This window comes from Micropterus dolomieu, linkage group LG08 (genome assembly GCF_021292245.1).
Source record: "Micropterus dolomieu isolate WLL.071019.BEF.003 ecotype Adirondacks linkage group LG08, ASM2129224v1, whole genome shotgun sequence".
Classification (NCBI taxonomy): domain Eukaryota; kingdom Metazoa; phylum Chordata; class Actinopteri; order Centrarchiformes; family Centrarchidae; genus Micropterus; species Micropterus dolomieu.
The window spans coordinates 9,009,550-9,025,376 of NC_060157.1; the positions used below are offsets into that span (position 1 = coordinate 9,009,550).

General features: G+C 39.2%; 1 protein-coding gene across 1 annotated transcript; it reads left to right on the forward strand.

Moving 5' to 3' along the window:
• The first annotated feature begins 11,512 nt into the window (after positions 1 to 11,512).
• LOC123975878 (zinc finger protein 107-like) lies at positions 11,513 to 15,822 on the forward strand. Its single transcript, XM_046057675.1, has 4 exons — positions 11,513 to 11,905; positions 12,023 to 12,116; positions 13,135 to 13,285; positions 13,408 to 15,822. The coding sequence occupies exons 1-4, from the start codon at positions 11,707 to 11,709 to the stop codon at positions 14,518 to 14,520; spliced, it is 1,557 nt and encodes a 518-aa protein (XP_045913631.1). The 5' UTR covers positions 11,513 to 11,706; the 3' UTR covers positions 14,521 to 15,822.
• Positions 15,823 to 15,827: the final 5 nt, after the last annotated feature.

Genomic DNA, 15,827 nt, shown 5'->3' on the forward strand with positions numbered 1-15,827 from the left:
GAAAGCGATCTGATAAATATGACTTAAACCAGCTTAGAGCGGTTCCTTTAATGCCAATGAAATGTTCCAGTCTCTGCAATAGGATCTGATGGTCAATGGTATCAAATGCAGTTTCTACCTCCATCTGCACTCCATTTTGCACTGTTTACTGTTTTTGCACTGTTTTACTGTGTTATAAGTTATTTTAATTTTAATTCTATTTTAATATAGGTTTAATGTATGTATGTTTCGTATGCTGCTGGATACTTGAATTTCCCTCGGGATAAATAAAGTATCTATCTATCTATCTATCTATCTATCTATCTATCTAATGCAGCACTAAGATCTAATAAAACCAGTACAGAGACAAGTCCTTTGTCTGATGCAATAAGGAGGTCATTAGTAATTTTCACCAATGCTGTCTCTGCTATGATGAACTCTAAATCCTGACTGAAAATCCTCAAATAAACTATTGCTCTGTAGAAAGTCACACAGCTGTCTAGCAATTGCAGACAACCAGAACAACCCTAAAGTCCTCTTCTCAACAATTGATCGCTTAATTAACCCTGTTTTAACACAACCTAGCAGCATGTCAACAAACTCCAAATGTGAAGATTTTGCACTCCACTTCAGAAGTAAAATAGATTCTATTAGGTCAAATATATCACTACGTCGGCAGGTACATTTTAATAAAGTGGATCCTATATCTACATCCAGGGATACACTGCATAGTTTTGACCTGGTTGACGCTGGCATGCTTTGTAAAATTGTTACTCTACTGAAACCAACAACTTGTCTGTTAGATCCCATCCCCACTTCTCTTTTTAAAACACATTATGCCTTTTTTAGTGAGTATCTTCTGACCTTCGTGAACTATTCTCTACAGGTGGGTGTCTTCCCTACTGCCTTTATGGTGAAGCCCCTTCTGAAGAAGAATAATTTAGATGTTACAGTACTCAATAACTACAGACCGGTATCCAAATTTGCCATTCCAAAGTAAAATTTTAGAGAAAGTTGTTTTTAATCAGTTGAACGATTTTATTAACTCCCAAAATATTTATGATAAATACCAGTCTGGTTTTCGAACCAATCACAGTTCTGAGACAGCATTGGTAAAAATTGTTAATGATCTTAGATGGAACATGGATATGAAAAAAACATCAATATTAATGCTACTTGATCTAAGTGCAGCTTTTGATACAGTAGATCACTCAATTCTTCTAAACAGACTGCACAAGCTGATTGGCCTCTCAGGTACTGTTCTTAATTGGTTCCGATCATATCTCACAGATTTTCTGCAGCTCAATCAGGACAAAACAGAAATATTGGTCATTGGTTCTGAATCTCAGACGGAGAAACTTAAAATGAAATTGCAAATGCTGGCACTAAGTCCCTGTGATAAGGTGAAAAACCTGGAAGTTATCTTTGACTCAGATCTCAGTTTTGAGTCACATATTAGAAATATTTCTAAGACCGCTTTTTATCATCTCAAGAACATTGCTAGAGTACGACCCTTTCTCTGTCAAGCAAACACTGAGACACTTATCCATGCTTTTATTACTTCCAGGATTGATTACTGTAATGCTCTGCTTTCTGGGCTTCCGAAAAACAAAATCTCTAAACTGCAGCAGGTTCAAAATGCTGCTGCACGTCTTTTGACTAAGACCAGAAAGAGAACACACATTACCCCTATCCTAAAGTCTCTGCATTGGCTTCCAGTTAATTTTAGAATTGATTTTAAAATCCTTTTACTACTTTATAAGTCATTTAATGGTATTGGTCCATAATACTTAGCAGATTTGCTTTTACCTTATGAACCTACTAGAACCCTCAGGTTCTCTTGTAGTGGCTTTCTAATTATTCCTAAAGCCTCAACTAAAACCTATGGTGAGGCATCCTTTCAATGTTATGGCCCACGTTTGTGGAACTCCCTTCCTGTTGAGCTGAGAGCAGCAGGAAATCTGGACATGTTTAAAGGCAAACTAAAGACATACCTATTTAACCAAGCTTTTAACTGAGCTGTATTTTGGGTGGGGCGGGGATTGATTGTTGGGCTTGACCTGCTTTTTATTTCATTTTTTAATATTTTAACTATTTTAAATGGTTCTATAGTGTGAAGCACTTTGTGTTACATGTATTTGTATGAAAAGTGCTATATAAATAAAGATTGATTGATTGATTGATTGAATTGCTTTCTCTAGGATCTTAGAGAGAAATGGAAGGTTAGATATAGGTCTATAGTTGGCTAAAACATCTGGATCAAGTTTGGGCTTTTTTAGAAGAGGTTTAATTACAGCTACTTTAAAGTACTGTGGTACATAGCCTGTTGATAAAGATAGATTGATCGTATCTAGTATAGAAGTGCTGACTAAGGGTAAAACTTCTTTAAGCAGCCTAGTCGGGATGTGGTCTAAGAGGCAGGTTGATGGTTTAGATGAAGAAATTATTGAAGTTAGTTGGTAAAGATTGAGGGAAGCAAAGCAGTCTAAACATATATCTGGCTTTACAGTTGTTTTTAAGGTTGCTGAGTTTAGAGATAAGTCAGTGCCAGTTGAGGGCAGGTCTTGGTGAATTTTGTTTCTAATAGTTAGAATTTTATCATTAAAGAAGCTCATGAAATCGTAACTACTGAGAGCTATGGGAATACTTGGCTCAATAGAGCTGTGACTCTCTGTCAGCCTGGCTACAGTGCTGAAAAGAAACACATCTCTCAAACTGTTGTAGCCATTGTTTTCAAATCAAGACACCAAATTGCTGATAAAGGTGTCCAACAAGGATCACTATTAGGCCCCATGCTATTTATTCTACATACTATGAAAAGAGAGAGAAGTGAAACAGAAACCTGCAGACACACTTGAGAGTTGTTGAGCAGTATAAAGAATTTAATTATCTGTCTATCATAAGAGGCTGACTGCGTAAAGTCCTCTTACACAAATGAATGGCTTTTCATGGCAGTCGGGGAGCTAGGGCAGGGGCAAGAGGGCGTTATTCCCTAATGTCAACCCATCACTGTGTTCAAATCTTCACTCATCACATCTGTGTAGCCTCTATTCCCTACTCATCTCACTCTGCTATTGTGTCACAACAGACTTAACACAGAGCGTGGATGGGGCAGAAAGCGAAGCAGAGGGAAGTAAAGGAGATGTAAGGGGCAAAGGAGGGAGGGAGGCATGGGACTGAGCAAAGGGAGAGACTCTAATAATTTGGAAACAGAGGGGACGATGTGAGGGTGAAGAGAGCATGAGAGAAAGTTGGGTGGAGGAGGAGAGGATTTGACTGAAGCAGCAGGTTGAGAAACAAAGGGATTTGAGAGAGGACAACACAAAACAAGTGCGGTGGGCGTTGATTCGAATTTTCCTAAGGGAAAGGTGATTACCACGGTACTGTAGGGGCTTAGTGAGAGCGGCCTAATTAATTTGAGTGCTAATACAGAGACCACAGTATGGAATCTTCATCTCCTATGCCTGGATGACTTCTAGCTCCAACCCCTGTCTCAGCCTGTACAGCTACACAGTAATTCATGTATGGCAAGGACAGACACCTGGTGACGCTTTAAGACAACAGAAAGGCGGATGGCTCAGCAACATCAGGTAGACTATTGGTTTATTATAGGCTGTATTTTCTTTTAGCATTTATATTAATATTTCAATTAATATATTATATCTGATTTTAAAATTGTAAACCTGCTGGCTGTGTGACAACTCCAGCTGTAAGATTCCAGATTATTCCCAGGTGTTTTTTCCTTTGCTTTGCTTTGTCGTGACGCACTGACTCTTTAGATCAATAAAAACTATTTCATTCACCCAGCAATGTATTTGATGATCAGTATCAACATCTTTCACTCACTTGCCCACAGGGACATATGTGCACGGACACACACATGCACATCTTGATGCATTATAAAGACAGAATGTACAAAATTCCATTAATCCTACTCCTTCCCTTCCTCTCCTGCTCATAGTGATCTCACCTAATGTGATCCCCAATGACTGGCCGCTGTCTTAATGCCTGCTTTTATAACCAAAAGCTTTGATATTATTCTGGTCCAGCTCAGAGCTGTGGCTGATCAAAAAACAATTAAAATTCCCCTCAAATTACTCTTGAAATGCAAGCGCTGCAATACGGCATTGAAATAATAAATAAATGGTGTTTTTGTGTAAACACGCATAAGCCTCACAGATACTTGAAGATGCTGCCTCTCTTCCCCTTCAGTATGAGCACATAATAAACAAAACTTTTCCCACCCAGGTGTTTTAAGACATCTGCAAGCAGTGGCTCTCCTTCTCCCACATACTCCTACTTATTTGCCCCAGGCTCAGCCAAATCAATATATCATTATAACCAATCTCTCCTCTCACCCCCCCTGTTCTCCATCCTGAGTACTTTACCTCCCTCCCACTCCTCTCTTAACGCTGTCCTCCCCTCACATTTCACACAATTTCATGCTGTTTTTCTCCTTTTAGCTCGTCTCTCATCTTCACCCCTTTGGCCTCCACCTCCCCACTCTCGTTCCAGCTCTCCCTCTGTCCTTTTTGTGTTTCTCTGAACCTGCCGCTGATGTGGAAGCAAGTGTGAAAGAGAGGTAAAATGGGAGGGGCAGGTGGGGGTTGAAAGTGTAAGGAAGGCATTTGAGCCGTATCAGGTAATGAAGGAGATGGCTGGTGAGGACAGGCAGTGCAGAAATATGGGTGGGTGTGTTGGGAGGTGGGGGTAGAGAGCAGAGAAAAGCAGGGAGGGGATGGGGAACATGAGGGGGAGGGGAGCCTCGCTGGCTGTGTGGGTGAAATGAATTTGTAATTGCGTTGTAGGGGCTCAACCCTTCACCAGACCACTGAGTGATGGCAGGAGCGACAGCCACAACCCTCCCCGGTGGAAGTGGCTGAGCCTGTGGGTTGCTGTGCTGTCGGGTAAACAAGAAAAGGTTGTCAGTATCAGTGTGCAGGCACCAACACCACCAGGTAGCAACACGCCCATATCATATTGCCAAGTGTCAAACACTGCAGTGATGAGCCTTGGTCATAATGCTTGAAGCCAGCATGAATACTGGTCATTTTGATTGGCGAAAGAAAAAGTATAGAAATTGAATTTTGGAATATGTATATTTTAGCTGTTAAAATAGGGACTATTATTTGCCCACTTGTGAACAAAATCAGTGAGGGATTGGCCTGCATCTGCCCCCCCAACTGTCTCTTCTTTCTCCTCTCCTCACCCAAAACAGGCCACCCATTCACTCACATCCCACCCGCCCTTCTTATATTTTCTTTCTTTTTATATTCTCTCCTCAATCTCCTCTTTATTTTCCTTCCCCCTCTTCTTTCCCTTCACTTAGATTGACATGTGGAGGGTGAAGAAGAGGGTAATTAAAATGGGGATGCTGTGCACTGAAATGAAGCCAGTACAAAGACACACCTCATCCATGAGAGATGAAAATATGAATGGAATAAAAAAGAATGAGTGTGTTGTAATGCCACAGAAACAGGTAAACAATATTTTGTTTCAGGTGTTATCTCATCAAATGTTTCTTACATAGCTGACTTTAGTGACCCAACTACCCCTTTCTCGCTCACACACACCTCCACTCACACAGCCGCAGTACAGAGCGTTGATTGATGTGCATGGCTCCAGGACAACTAAGGAAACAGGTGAGATAGTGCTCACAGAAAAGAAGAGGGGAATCAGATCCCAGAAACTGTACCATGGTAACTGCAGAGAGAGGGATTGGCAAGACCAGGGAGGGTGCAGATGGAGGAGTCACCTTGAGGGAGAAGAGGGGAAGGAGGGAGGGAAGGGACACCGTGGCAATGCCAATTTATTTCTTTTCAGGTCACAAGCTTGTAGATATTGAGAAACACACTCGAGGAGCAATTAAGCTGTGTCCTGATGTGGAGTATAGAAGTCGTGATCGTATAAAAAAGGTCATAACATATGATAACCACGAGACAAAATCCTGCAATCCTGGGAGGATCTTTACAGGTGTCAGCTTCTGTTTCATGTTCATTCATGTCTGTTTGTGGCACATAACACAGCAGGTCTGTTCAGTGGTGACTAAACACAGGAGTCAGTAGGTCTTTCTCTCGGTAGAGGTACGGGTGGAAATGAAATAATATTGATTTAACTCTCAGACGCAGCTTTACAGATTGATTTTCATACCAGAACATTAGGGCACTCCATGGGAAGTCAAAATAGCATTTATTCACAACAGTGCTGTTCTCAGGCTCACCTGGGTTACTGTTTATCACAGCTACAAATTGAGGTTTGAGCTCTGCAGTTAGATATTTTAGAAGGACTCAAATGTGGAAGATTGATTGTTTTTATAAAGTCAAATAATGTACATTTTGACATGAACTTCCAGTTTGTTTTAAATGGTTCTTTTTAAAATCAGGTGTTAGGTTTGTCAGATGTTATTTTTGCAATCCTAAAACCAGAGGAAACCCTTTCCCCTTATTAAACAACAGTGACATCTATTGGTGGAGTACTGACACATACTCAAAGGATAAATATGTTGATTTTCTGTATTTTTCTTAATGTCAACAAATCCAATGAAAAGACCAAAACCAACAATGGATTGATCGGTTATATCTTTCATCTGTGCCATAGACCTTCACCTCCCAAAACCATTAAAAACACATCAATGAGCCACACCATATAGCAGTGGGTAGCATGTTCATTCATTAACATTAACACAGTTACTGTTTATTTTGAGTCAGTTCCACACACATCGTCCTGCTGTCATAAATATTTACAAGAGTGTCAAACCCACAGATGAAAATAGTCCCCAACAAACACACTATTTACTCTCACTTGAGTAGTATCTGCTGACAACTAAAGTGCTCAGCTGTTTTGAAAAATAAAACTAGGCCGTTTTTTGGGATTTCTGTCTTTAGTTTGAACAAATGGGCTTAGGGCTGAGAGCCACAGACAAGCTGGGGAAGTCAGAAAGCATGTATTTTTGGGGAGATGCCATGCAAACAAATCAAAACTCCAACTGATGAGCTGAGATGTTACAATACAACTTTCTCCAACAACCACGGGGCTTTTTCACAGCAGACATTTTGACTTGTCATAGCAGGAAAAGCACTGGTATTTAATGTATTATTTAAACAGTGATGGGTCTGGTCTATCCAAGTGTCCCAGTAATCATCATTTATTTTATAATTTACATGTGTGCTTTTCCTGCTTTGATACATCAAAATGTCTTTCATGAAAAAAGTCTATTACAATTAATTAATAATAACAATAACATTCACAAAACCCTAGTAGTAAAGAATGAATAAGGAACAAATAAGGTACTAACTACTTAACGGATAGCTAATATCTACTTCCTGGATTCCTGATAAGTTACTTAACAGACTGTTGAAGAGACTGTCCTGATTAACTCTGAGTCAGCTGCTTAATGGCATATTATTTCCATTACTGCACTGCATTACTTTGATCCTCCATTGTGAGCAATTCTGGAACTAATTGTTATCTGTTTGCAAATTTATTTTTAGTTTATTCCTTAGTAATTAATTAATAAATATTTAGGATTATGTGTACTTCACTGTACAGTGTTACCATGAAAGGCTAAGAAGGAGAAAACTCAAAGCAGGCTAAAGCCAGTATTGTACCAACAATAACTAAGAAGGGAGCATTCTTGATGAAAAAAGGTTTTACTTCAGAAAGTAACTGTACATGTCTGACTGTGTTTTAAACTAAATTGAGATATTTTGTGTTTTTGATTGACCACTGGAATGAAGCTGTTAAATATAAAGACAGAACAGTAAGTGTAATACTACAAGTGAGAGTATGAAAACAGAAGAATAACTGGCAGCTATTTGGGCAGAGATGAAGCACCAGCCAAAGCTAAATACCCTCAAGACAGCAGAGGAAAATATTACCGATTAAGTACAGTGTACTTCACACAAAATAATCTTCTGTCCTAATTACTGCCATCACTTTGTGGGTTGTTACTTGGTCACAACATAGGGGCCATTGCAGCTGTGGGAGTATTAGGAATGTGTTTTAGGTGTGGCTCTGCAGAGGAAACCCTTAAATGGTGAAACGCCTCATGTTTTAAAGTGCCCTTGACTGTATTTGTGAAGATGCACCAGATTTGCTACACTGATTATTGACAATTATGTCAGGAAAACATTTGCTGAGAAGACCAAGGACACTCCACTTCTTGAGTGAGGACAAATGAAACAAACATTGATTGGTACTAATTGAAGAGCACACACACACACACACACAGACACACACACACACACACACACATAAACACACTGCACTTTTCTATTTTAACTGAAAATTTTGCAATAAACTACTTCAGAGAGAATGAAAAGTATAATTTAAAGTATGCTGTGCCTTCTAATGTCCTACAAAACAATTTCAGTCTGCACATTGTTACATAAAAGCATGCTTATTTGTTTAATTTCTGTCATCATTACCCTCTGTCACACTTACACTCCATCCTAGTGAAGTGTAGATTAATGTGTGTAGGTGATGCAAAATCAATTTTCATATAATTTTGAGGAACACCACCGAAAGTGGTGTAGATTATTTTATATAAGTCTTCAAGAGCAAAAGACATGGGATGGACACACTCATGCTAAAACAAATAGGTCAGTCAATTATGGGTCCACTAACACATATCATTAATTTGTCACTAGATCAAGGGAAATTTCCTGAGCCATGGAAACTTGCTAGTGTCATTCCCATATTTAAAGGTGGTAACTCCCTTCTTACATCTAATTACCGACCTATTAGCATTTTGCCAACAGTATCTAAAGTTTTTGAAAAACTGGTTGCTAAACAAATCACCAATCATCTTAATTGCAGTTCTTTTCCTTTGCACTCAATGCAGTTTGGATTTAGGGCTAATCATTCTACAGAGACAGCAACATGTTATTTTTTGGAAAAGGTTAAATCAAATATGGACAAAGGAGGGATAGTGGGAGCAATCTTTTTAGACCTTCGTAAAGCATTCGATACAGTTAACCATTCAGTTTTACAGCACAAACTTCATGCATTTAATTTTTCCTCCAAATTCATTAGCCTCATTAATTCATACCTTTCATCTCGTTCACAAAGTGTAAGAATTGACCAATATAATTCTGCCCCCTTACTATTATCAACTGGTGTTCCACAGGGTTCAATTATAGGTCCAATTCTTTTCAGTTTATACATTAACGATTTACCATCTGTGTGTAAGAACTGTGACACTTTGATGTATGCAGATGACACAGTTATCTTGGCCCATGGAAAATCCACAGAGGAAGTTGCCTCAAAACTGACAGAGGCCGTGTCACTGATCTCAACCTGGCTTGAGCAATCCTGTCTGCAATTAAACATATCCAAAACAGTTACCATGTTCTTTTCAAAAAACAATATAAATATAAAACCTGAAATTTTAATATCTGGAGAAAGATTACAGGTCGTCACAGATTACAAATATTTAGGATTACATAGACTCAAACCTCAATTTCAAAACTCACATCAAAAAAGTTAGTAATAGGATTAAGTTCAGTCTAGCAAATTTCAGATTCATCAGAGATTTCCTTTCAACTGAAGCTGCTAAATCATATTTCTTTTCCATGATTTTATCCCACATAACATATTGTTTAATAAGCTGGTCCAATACTCACTCTACAACAATGAAACCATTACATTTATCTGACACTTTTATCCAAAGCGACTTACAATTGCTATACATGTCAGAGGTCGCGCAACTAGGGGTTACGTGTCTTGCTCAGGGACACAATGGTAGATGTCTCACAGTCACCCACACCAAAGGCAAGCATTTTATCTATGCGCCATCACCACCCATTAGAATCATTATGCAAACAAGCATTAAAAATACTGGATAAAAAACCATACCATTACCACCGCGGTAGTATTCTGAGGAAATATCAGTTACTTACCTGGGACAATCTCATTAAATTCAAAAACATCTGTTTAATTTATAAAATCAGACATGGTTTAGCACCTCCTCCACTATGTGATTTTATACATTTTAGATCCAGTGAGGTCAGGGTAACTAGAGGGGCAGTGAGGGAAGACTGCATTATCCCCCGGAGAAAAACAGCTTTTGGTCAGGCTGTCTTCTCCGTAAGAGCAGCTCAGCAATGGAACACAGAGCGTCTTTGTCATTCTTTTCATTCAAAAAGAATGCAAAAAAATGGCTTGTAGAGAGCCAAACTTGTGGGCACTAATGCTTTCTATGAGCATTTAAATATTATATAATTATTTTACATGAATTGTATTTCTTAACCATAATGTTTTGTATGTAATTTTATCTTGTGATTTTATACCTGTTATTATTTTTAAGGCTGCCTTTTTTACACCTGGCTGGGGGACTACCGATGAAAATTAGCACTTTTTAGCTAACTCGGGTACATTTACATTGTTTTAATGTTGATTAATGTACACTGTCCCCTTTCAAATAAAGAAAGAAAGAAAGAATGAAAGATATACGGTCATACCAATAATTGTGTCCCTATAATACATAGGGTGACAAATGTTGATAGTGTAAGGACTAACTTAGATCTTGTGGTGTCCGAACAATAATGCTGCGATGATGTGTTGAGAAGAAACCCTCTTGACACTGTTCTTGATCATAAAAGTTTATTAAATCAAGGAGTTCAGCATCAATTACAAGCTCTGCAGCAGCTTGGAGAGTGACCCAGCCCGATGGCCACTCTGTCTCTCTGTACATCAAGCAAAGCTTATATAGGATATGTTTAGGTATCTATTAGGTACCATAGAGGGGTTTGAGTCTGCAAAATAAAAGGTCAAACCCATAGAAGGGTACAGTACTATTCTGAGGTAACAAAACAAGGGGTTAGAGGTCAAATTCTATAGAAGGGTTCAGTCCGTAGAAGGTCACTGACCCTCTGTCCTGCTGCTACAGTGCTATTTTGAACTGTTATGAGTCAAAAGCACAAATATTGGATACTACAATCTTTCTGACAGAATCCTGAATCTAAATCACATCTGAATCACAGCTATCATAAATGTTGACTCTCTCTGTATCTGTGTAGGGCCTAGTACTTTTTTTCTTTGATTAAGTGTGATAAAACGTTTGCAATTATCCAGGTCACAGAATCTAACGGATCACAGAATACGGTGTAACGCCAGTGTAACACAGGTGTTATGCCAAGTTTTTGAACGTTTAGGGTCGTTAATATTTTATTACACTTAGTAAAAGTAGCATTCATTGAGATTCAGCTAAAAGTGTGCTGATTGCCACGTTTGATCAATGAGCACAGCAAAGTGTCTGAAAAGGACCTTAAGAGGTGGATGCATAATTCGACAGAACAGATGTTGTAGGCTATCTGCCGAGATTTGCATCCACCTCTTTTCTCAGCATAAACGAGCGTACCAGCCGCGAGTGGATGCAGTTCTCGGCAGGCAGGCAGACTTCGGCACAACACCGGCCAGCAGGGGTCCTCGGTGCACTGTGTGGTGGTCGTCACTTCGCCAAATAGAAAGAGACACAGCAACATTGTTATTGAAAAACACAACAACAGTCCGCCAGGGCCGACGTTTTTACCTGAAAAGTAAAATACAATAGATATACTGATATGCATTGTTGTTTAGCCCTTGTTTAACGTTAACCGTTAAATCAAACGGTACTGAGTCTTTACATAAGGATGCGCGCGCGTCTTGGCAACGGAAGTAGAATTTTGCTGCTGCCGATAACTTCCTTAACCGAAGCTAAGCACTGAATCTAAACTGTTTTCAAGCAAAATGTCGGCTTGTTGCGTGTCTGGCTGTAAAAATCGACATTCGTCGACCAGCAAACTGAAACTTTACAGAATACCGTCTGGATATCGGCCGTTTCAGGCCAACCGGAGACGTTTATGGCTACAAGCGATCCAACAAGCGAACGGCAGCACCGAGGAACTCAAAGGAAATGCTCGTATTTGTGGCGCTCATTTTATATCAGGTAAGATAACCACGCTTTTATTTTACTAAGTCTATAACAGCTAGCGGAGTTATTCGTTTATGTAGATAGATTTGGTGGGAAATGAGGTGTAACTCTGAACCTTTTTATGTTTTGTAGGGGAAGCTTCCATGGACCACGACAGTCCTGACTTTGTGCCTTCTGTGTTTTCATGCACTAAACAGCGAGCGAACGCCAAAAAAAAATTTAAAAGGTAAGAAATGTAAATTAATGTTGTTAGCTAGATAGCTCTTTTTAAGTTTGTGAGTTGATATATCATCTGTGTAGAAATAACGTTACTGTAAATTGTTATTGTATTATGTAACTAGTATGCTAGCTCCAGTTTGTGCCTCTGACCTGAGATCCACAAACAGGGGCTAGTAATGTAATGTTGTGTGCTGGCTGGCAAAGCAGCAGTAGGAAAACATAAGAAAAGCTTACATTAGGCTGCCATGAATATAGAATTTCATTTTATATTGTACTTCCTTCCCTTATGTGTTATTACTTAAGTCTTGCTCCTTGTCTTTTGGTCGGGAGGTCATTAGACTTAAAGACAAAAAGGTTTCCTGTAGATATGAAACAAATAGTTGATCAATTCAGTTGTCAATTGACAGTCAATAACTAATAACTATTTAGATCATCATTTCAGTAAGTTTTTCAAGCAAAAATGTTAACAACAGTCTCTGGTTTCAGCTTGATAAGTCAAATGATTTCTTCATTTAAACTAATTATTTTGGGGTTTTGGCCTGCTGAGTCAAACAAATCAAGCTCTTTTAAAACGGCACCATAGGAAATTTTACAATTTCTGACATCAGATTGAGAAACAATTGGCAGATCAATTGATAATTGTAAATTGCAGCCCTGTTTTCATGGTACTTGATGTCTTGCACATGCTGGGAGATAACATGTTCTAAAGTAGAAATACTATGATTCTCAGTTATTTACATAAATTCTTTACACCTAGCCACTACACTTCAATATAAGCTTCTCTGCCATAGTTGAACAGACATTGTACAATTTGGTCAGTACACTTTATAGTTCATGGATAATTATGCAGTGCAGTAGCCCCGCTTTGTGCATTGTTACAGCCGTAGCTGCACTAATGTCTCTCCATCGCAAGATGTTAATGCTCACCATCTTTATTCCCTCCTAGTCCGCTTTGACAAACAGATATATATGTGACACATTAATTGAGTGTTCAGATCAATTTATTTTCACAATTTTTTTCAAAGGTTTTATGGCCGTAGAAAAAGGCGGCGGCGTGCAGCAAATGTGAAAACAGCGGAAAAAACTACTCCACCTAGGGCTGATTCTCCTATGGACCTCCAGTCCCCTGTTTTGATGGAAGAAGCACAGACACCATCAGCTTCATCAGTGCCAAAGGTAGCAGCTCCTACTGGTTAATTCTGCATTTATTTTTTGCTTTTAGAAAACATACATCAGTATATTTTACTCAGATGATTGTGTTTAGAAGGCATAAAAGTTTGTTTGTGTGCGTTTCCTAGGAAGGACAAACACTGGTTAAAGACGCTGAGACTGAAACCAAAACAGTCAAATCACAAACAATATCCCGCCCAAACAAGGCGTCACCATCATTTAAAGCACCAGCAGGCTTCCCAAAGCTAGACAAAAGGATTCCCATTTTGCTCCTAAAACCTGTGTTTGCACCAGCAAGTGGGTATCGGTGTGAACTGTGCAATCAGAATTTCACCAGTGTTTCACAGCTGCTTAAACACAAACCGCTGCATAAAGAAGAAAAGTCCTTTACCTGTGAAATATGTGGACAGGTCTTCACCAGTCAGGCAGATTTCACTGAGCACCAGCGTGTTCATGAGCCTTCCTTTCCGTGCAACATATGTGACCGATCGTTCACCACTAGTCATAACCTCAAGCGTCATAAACTCCTGCATGTCAAAGATGGCAGGAAGTGTCCCAAGTGTGGTGTACTCTTCTGCCAACGTCATAAACACATTTTATTCCTGCCACAAGCTGAGTCTCTAACTAAGTCTGAGCAGGATTCCTTCATCACTGAGCCACAAAATGAAAGCAGTAATTTGATGCCAGAAAACACTCTGCCGGAGAAGCCTGAGGCAAGCCAGACGGCAGACCTGAATGACGATGCGCAGAGCACCATGACACCAACACCTACTGCGCATACTGTTTTGCCAAAACCTGGACCTTTATCCAAGACCCATAAAGCCCTACCTCCTGCCTCGCACACTAGAATCTTATCAGAAATCCCTATACCAGTGTTGATAAAACCTTCCTCTGTGCCACGTCCACCCCGGCCAGTACCCGGGTACCCAAGGAATCCAGGCACCTCTTCTCAGCTAAGGTCACCCCTGCCCACCTACCCTGCAACCTTCATTCAGCCTCATCTCCCCCAACATCCAGATCTCCCCTCCTCACTGAAGATCTTCTCACCACAGTACCTCACCTCAGCATTACTCAAGGTTACAAGAAATTATGAATATATTTTAAACAAACCAAGAGTTGTTAAGAAGGAGGATATTGTGAAGGTGGAACAATGCGAGCTGCCTCTGATTCCTCCAGATGAGCACAGCGTTAAGCGTGAGAAAAAGGAAAGAACAGCATATGACCTGGAGATTGTACTCTGAAAAGGTAATACTTTTAAAAACAATTAGTGAATGATTCCTGTACTTTGTTTCACTACAACTTAACCTGCCTGTTTGCCTCAGCCGTAATGTTTTACTTTACACTACTACTTATACCAAGACTTGCTCTTCGTATCATAAAGTTAACATTACATTTTCCCAAACACATTGTGTTTGTTTGAAGATATACAGCTAAAACGTTCTACTGCAAATATGCCACATTTTTGCCATCTTTATTGCATGATGTGGTCACGTTTTGTTTAATGTTCTTATGACATATGTATACTGTGAATGTATTGCTGCACACTTTCCTGTTTTTTGTGTGTTTTTTTTTGTCAGTTAGGCCTAATCTTGTTCAGCACATATATATATTTTAAGGTAAGTGCCTGAACCCATAATGCTGCTGTTTTTTTTTATTTTGTAAGAGTGCTATATTTAGGATGCTGTCACTTCTTGATTACTTTTTCAGTAAATAATACTGTTCTGTAAGATAGAGGGGTGTGTAACTGACCTGCATTGTAAAACTGTGCACCAGGTGACATTTGGACAGGCTATATTCTGTACCTAGTGTGTGGGTTAATAATCAATTTAGTCTGTGAGCAAATGCACATTGCTGCAAATGATATGAATATCATTATCTACCATCATATCTGAAAAGTATTGTCAATTAATTCAGTTTTGCCATCTACCTCAGTGACCGGGAACCACGTAGACAGTGGTTGTTGTTTTATATTATAGAAATATGTTTGCACAGAGAGTGTACTTTTACCCCCATGTATACAAATGTATACAAATATACTGTTAAATTTCCAGTATTTGGGATGCACAAGGATTATGTTTTTTAGTTTACTCGTGTGAATTAAAACCTGGAAGTGTCAGAAAGCAGATTGGTGTATTGAGAGGGGGAACTACCTTTCGGAGACCCCCCCCCCCCAACCCCGATTACAGTAAGCACCTAACCTGGTAAACGGTATGTTAGCAAGACGCTGGTTCCCTACCTGCAGCAGGGCCACACAGCTTGCTGAGAATGTTGTTTATGTGTTATGTGTGTGTTAATGAACTTTATATCCCTTTCTGTCTCTACAGTCAGTGGAAGACAATTTTATAACAATACATTTTACCAGAATGTTTTCTTTGCCTTGTGCCTTGGCCACAGTCCTGCAACAGTGACATTAAAACTCTCAATTTAAACCAAATGAGTTTTCACACTAACAAGAGATAAAATAAATAAACTGCAATGCATCTAAATTGAAATGTAATCTGTACTTGAATATAAATGCAGAAATAAAATGATACTACTTTTAATTCCT

Excerpts from the sequence above, each read along its gene's own strand:
- LOC123975878 (XM_046057675.1), top strand. The coding sequence starts at position 11,707 with ATGTCGGCTTGTTGCGTGTCTGGCTGTAAAAATCGACATTCGTCGACC. Across the intron at positions 11,906-12,022 it reads TGGCGCTCATTTTATATCAG|GGGAAGCTTCCATGGACCAC; the intron begins GTAAGATAACCA and ends TATGTTTTGTAG. Across the intron at positions 13,286-13,407 it reads CAGCTTCATCAGTGCCAAAG|GAAGGACAAACACTGGTTAA; the intron begins GTAGCAGCTCCT and ends TGCGTTTCCTAG.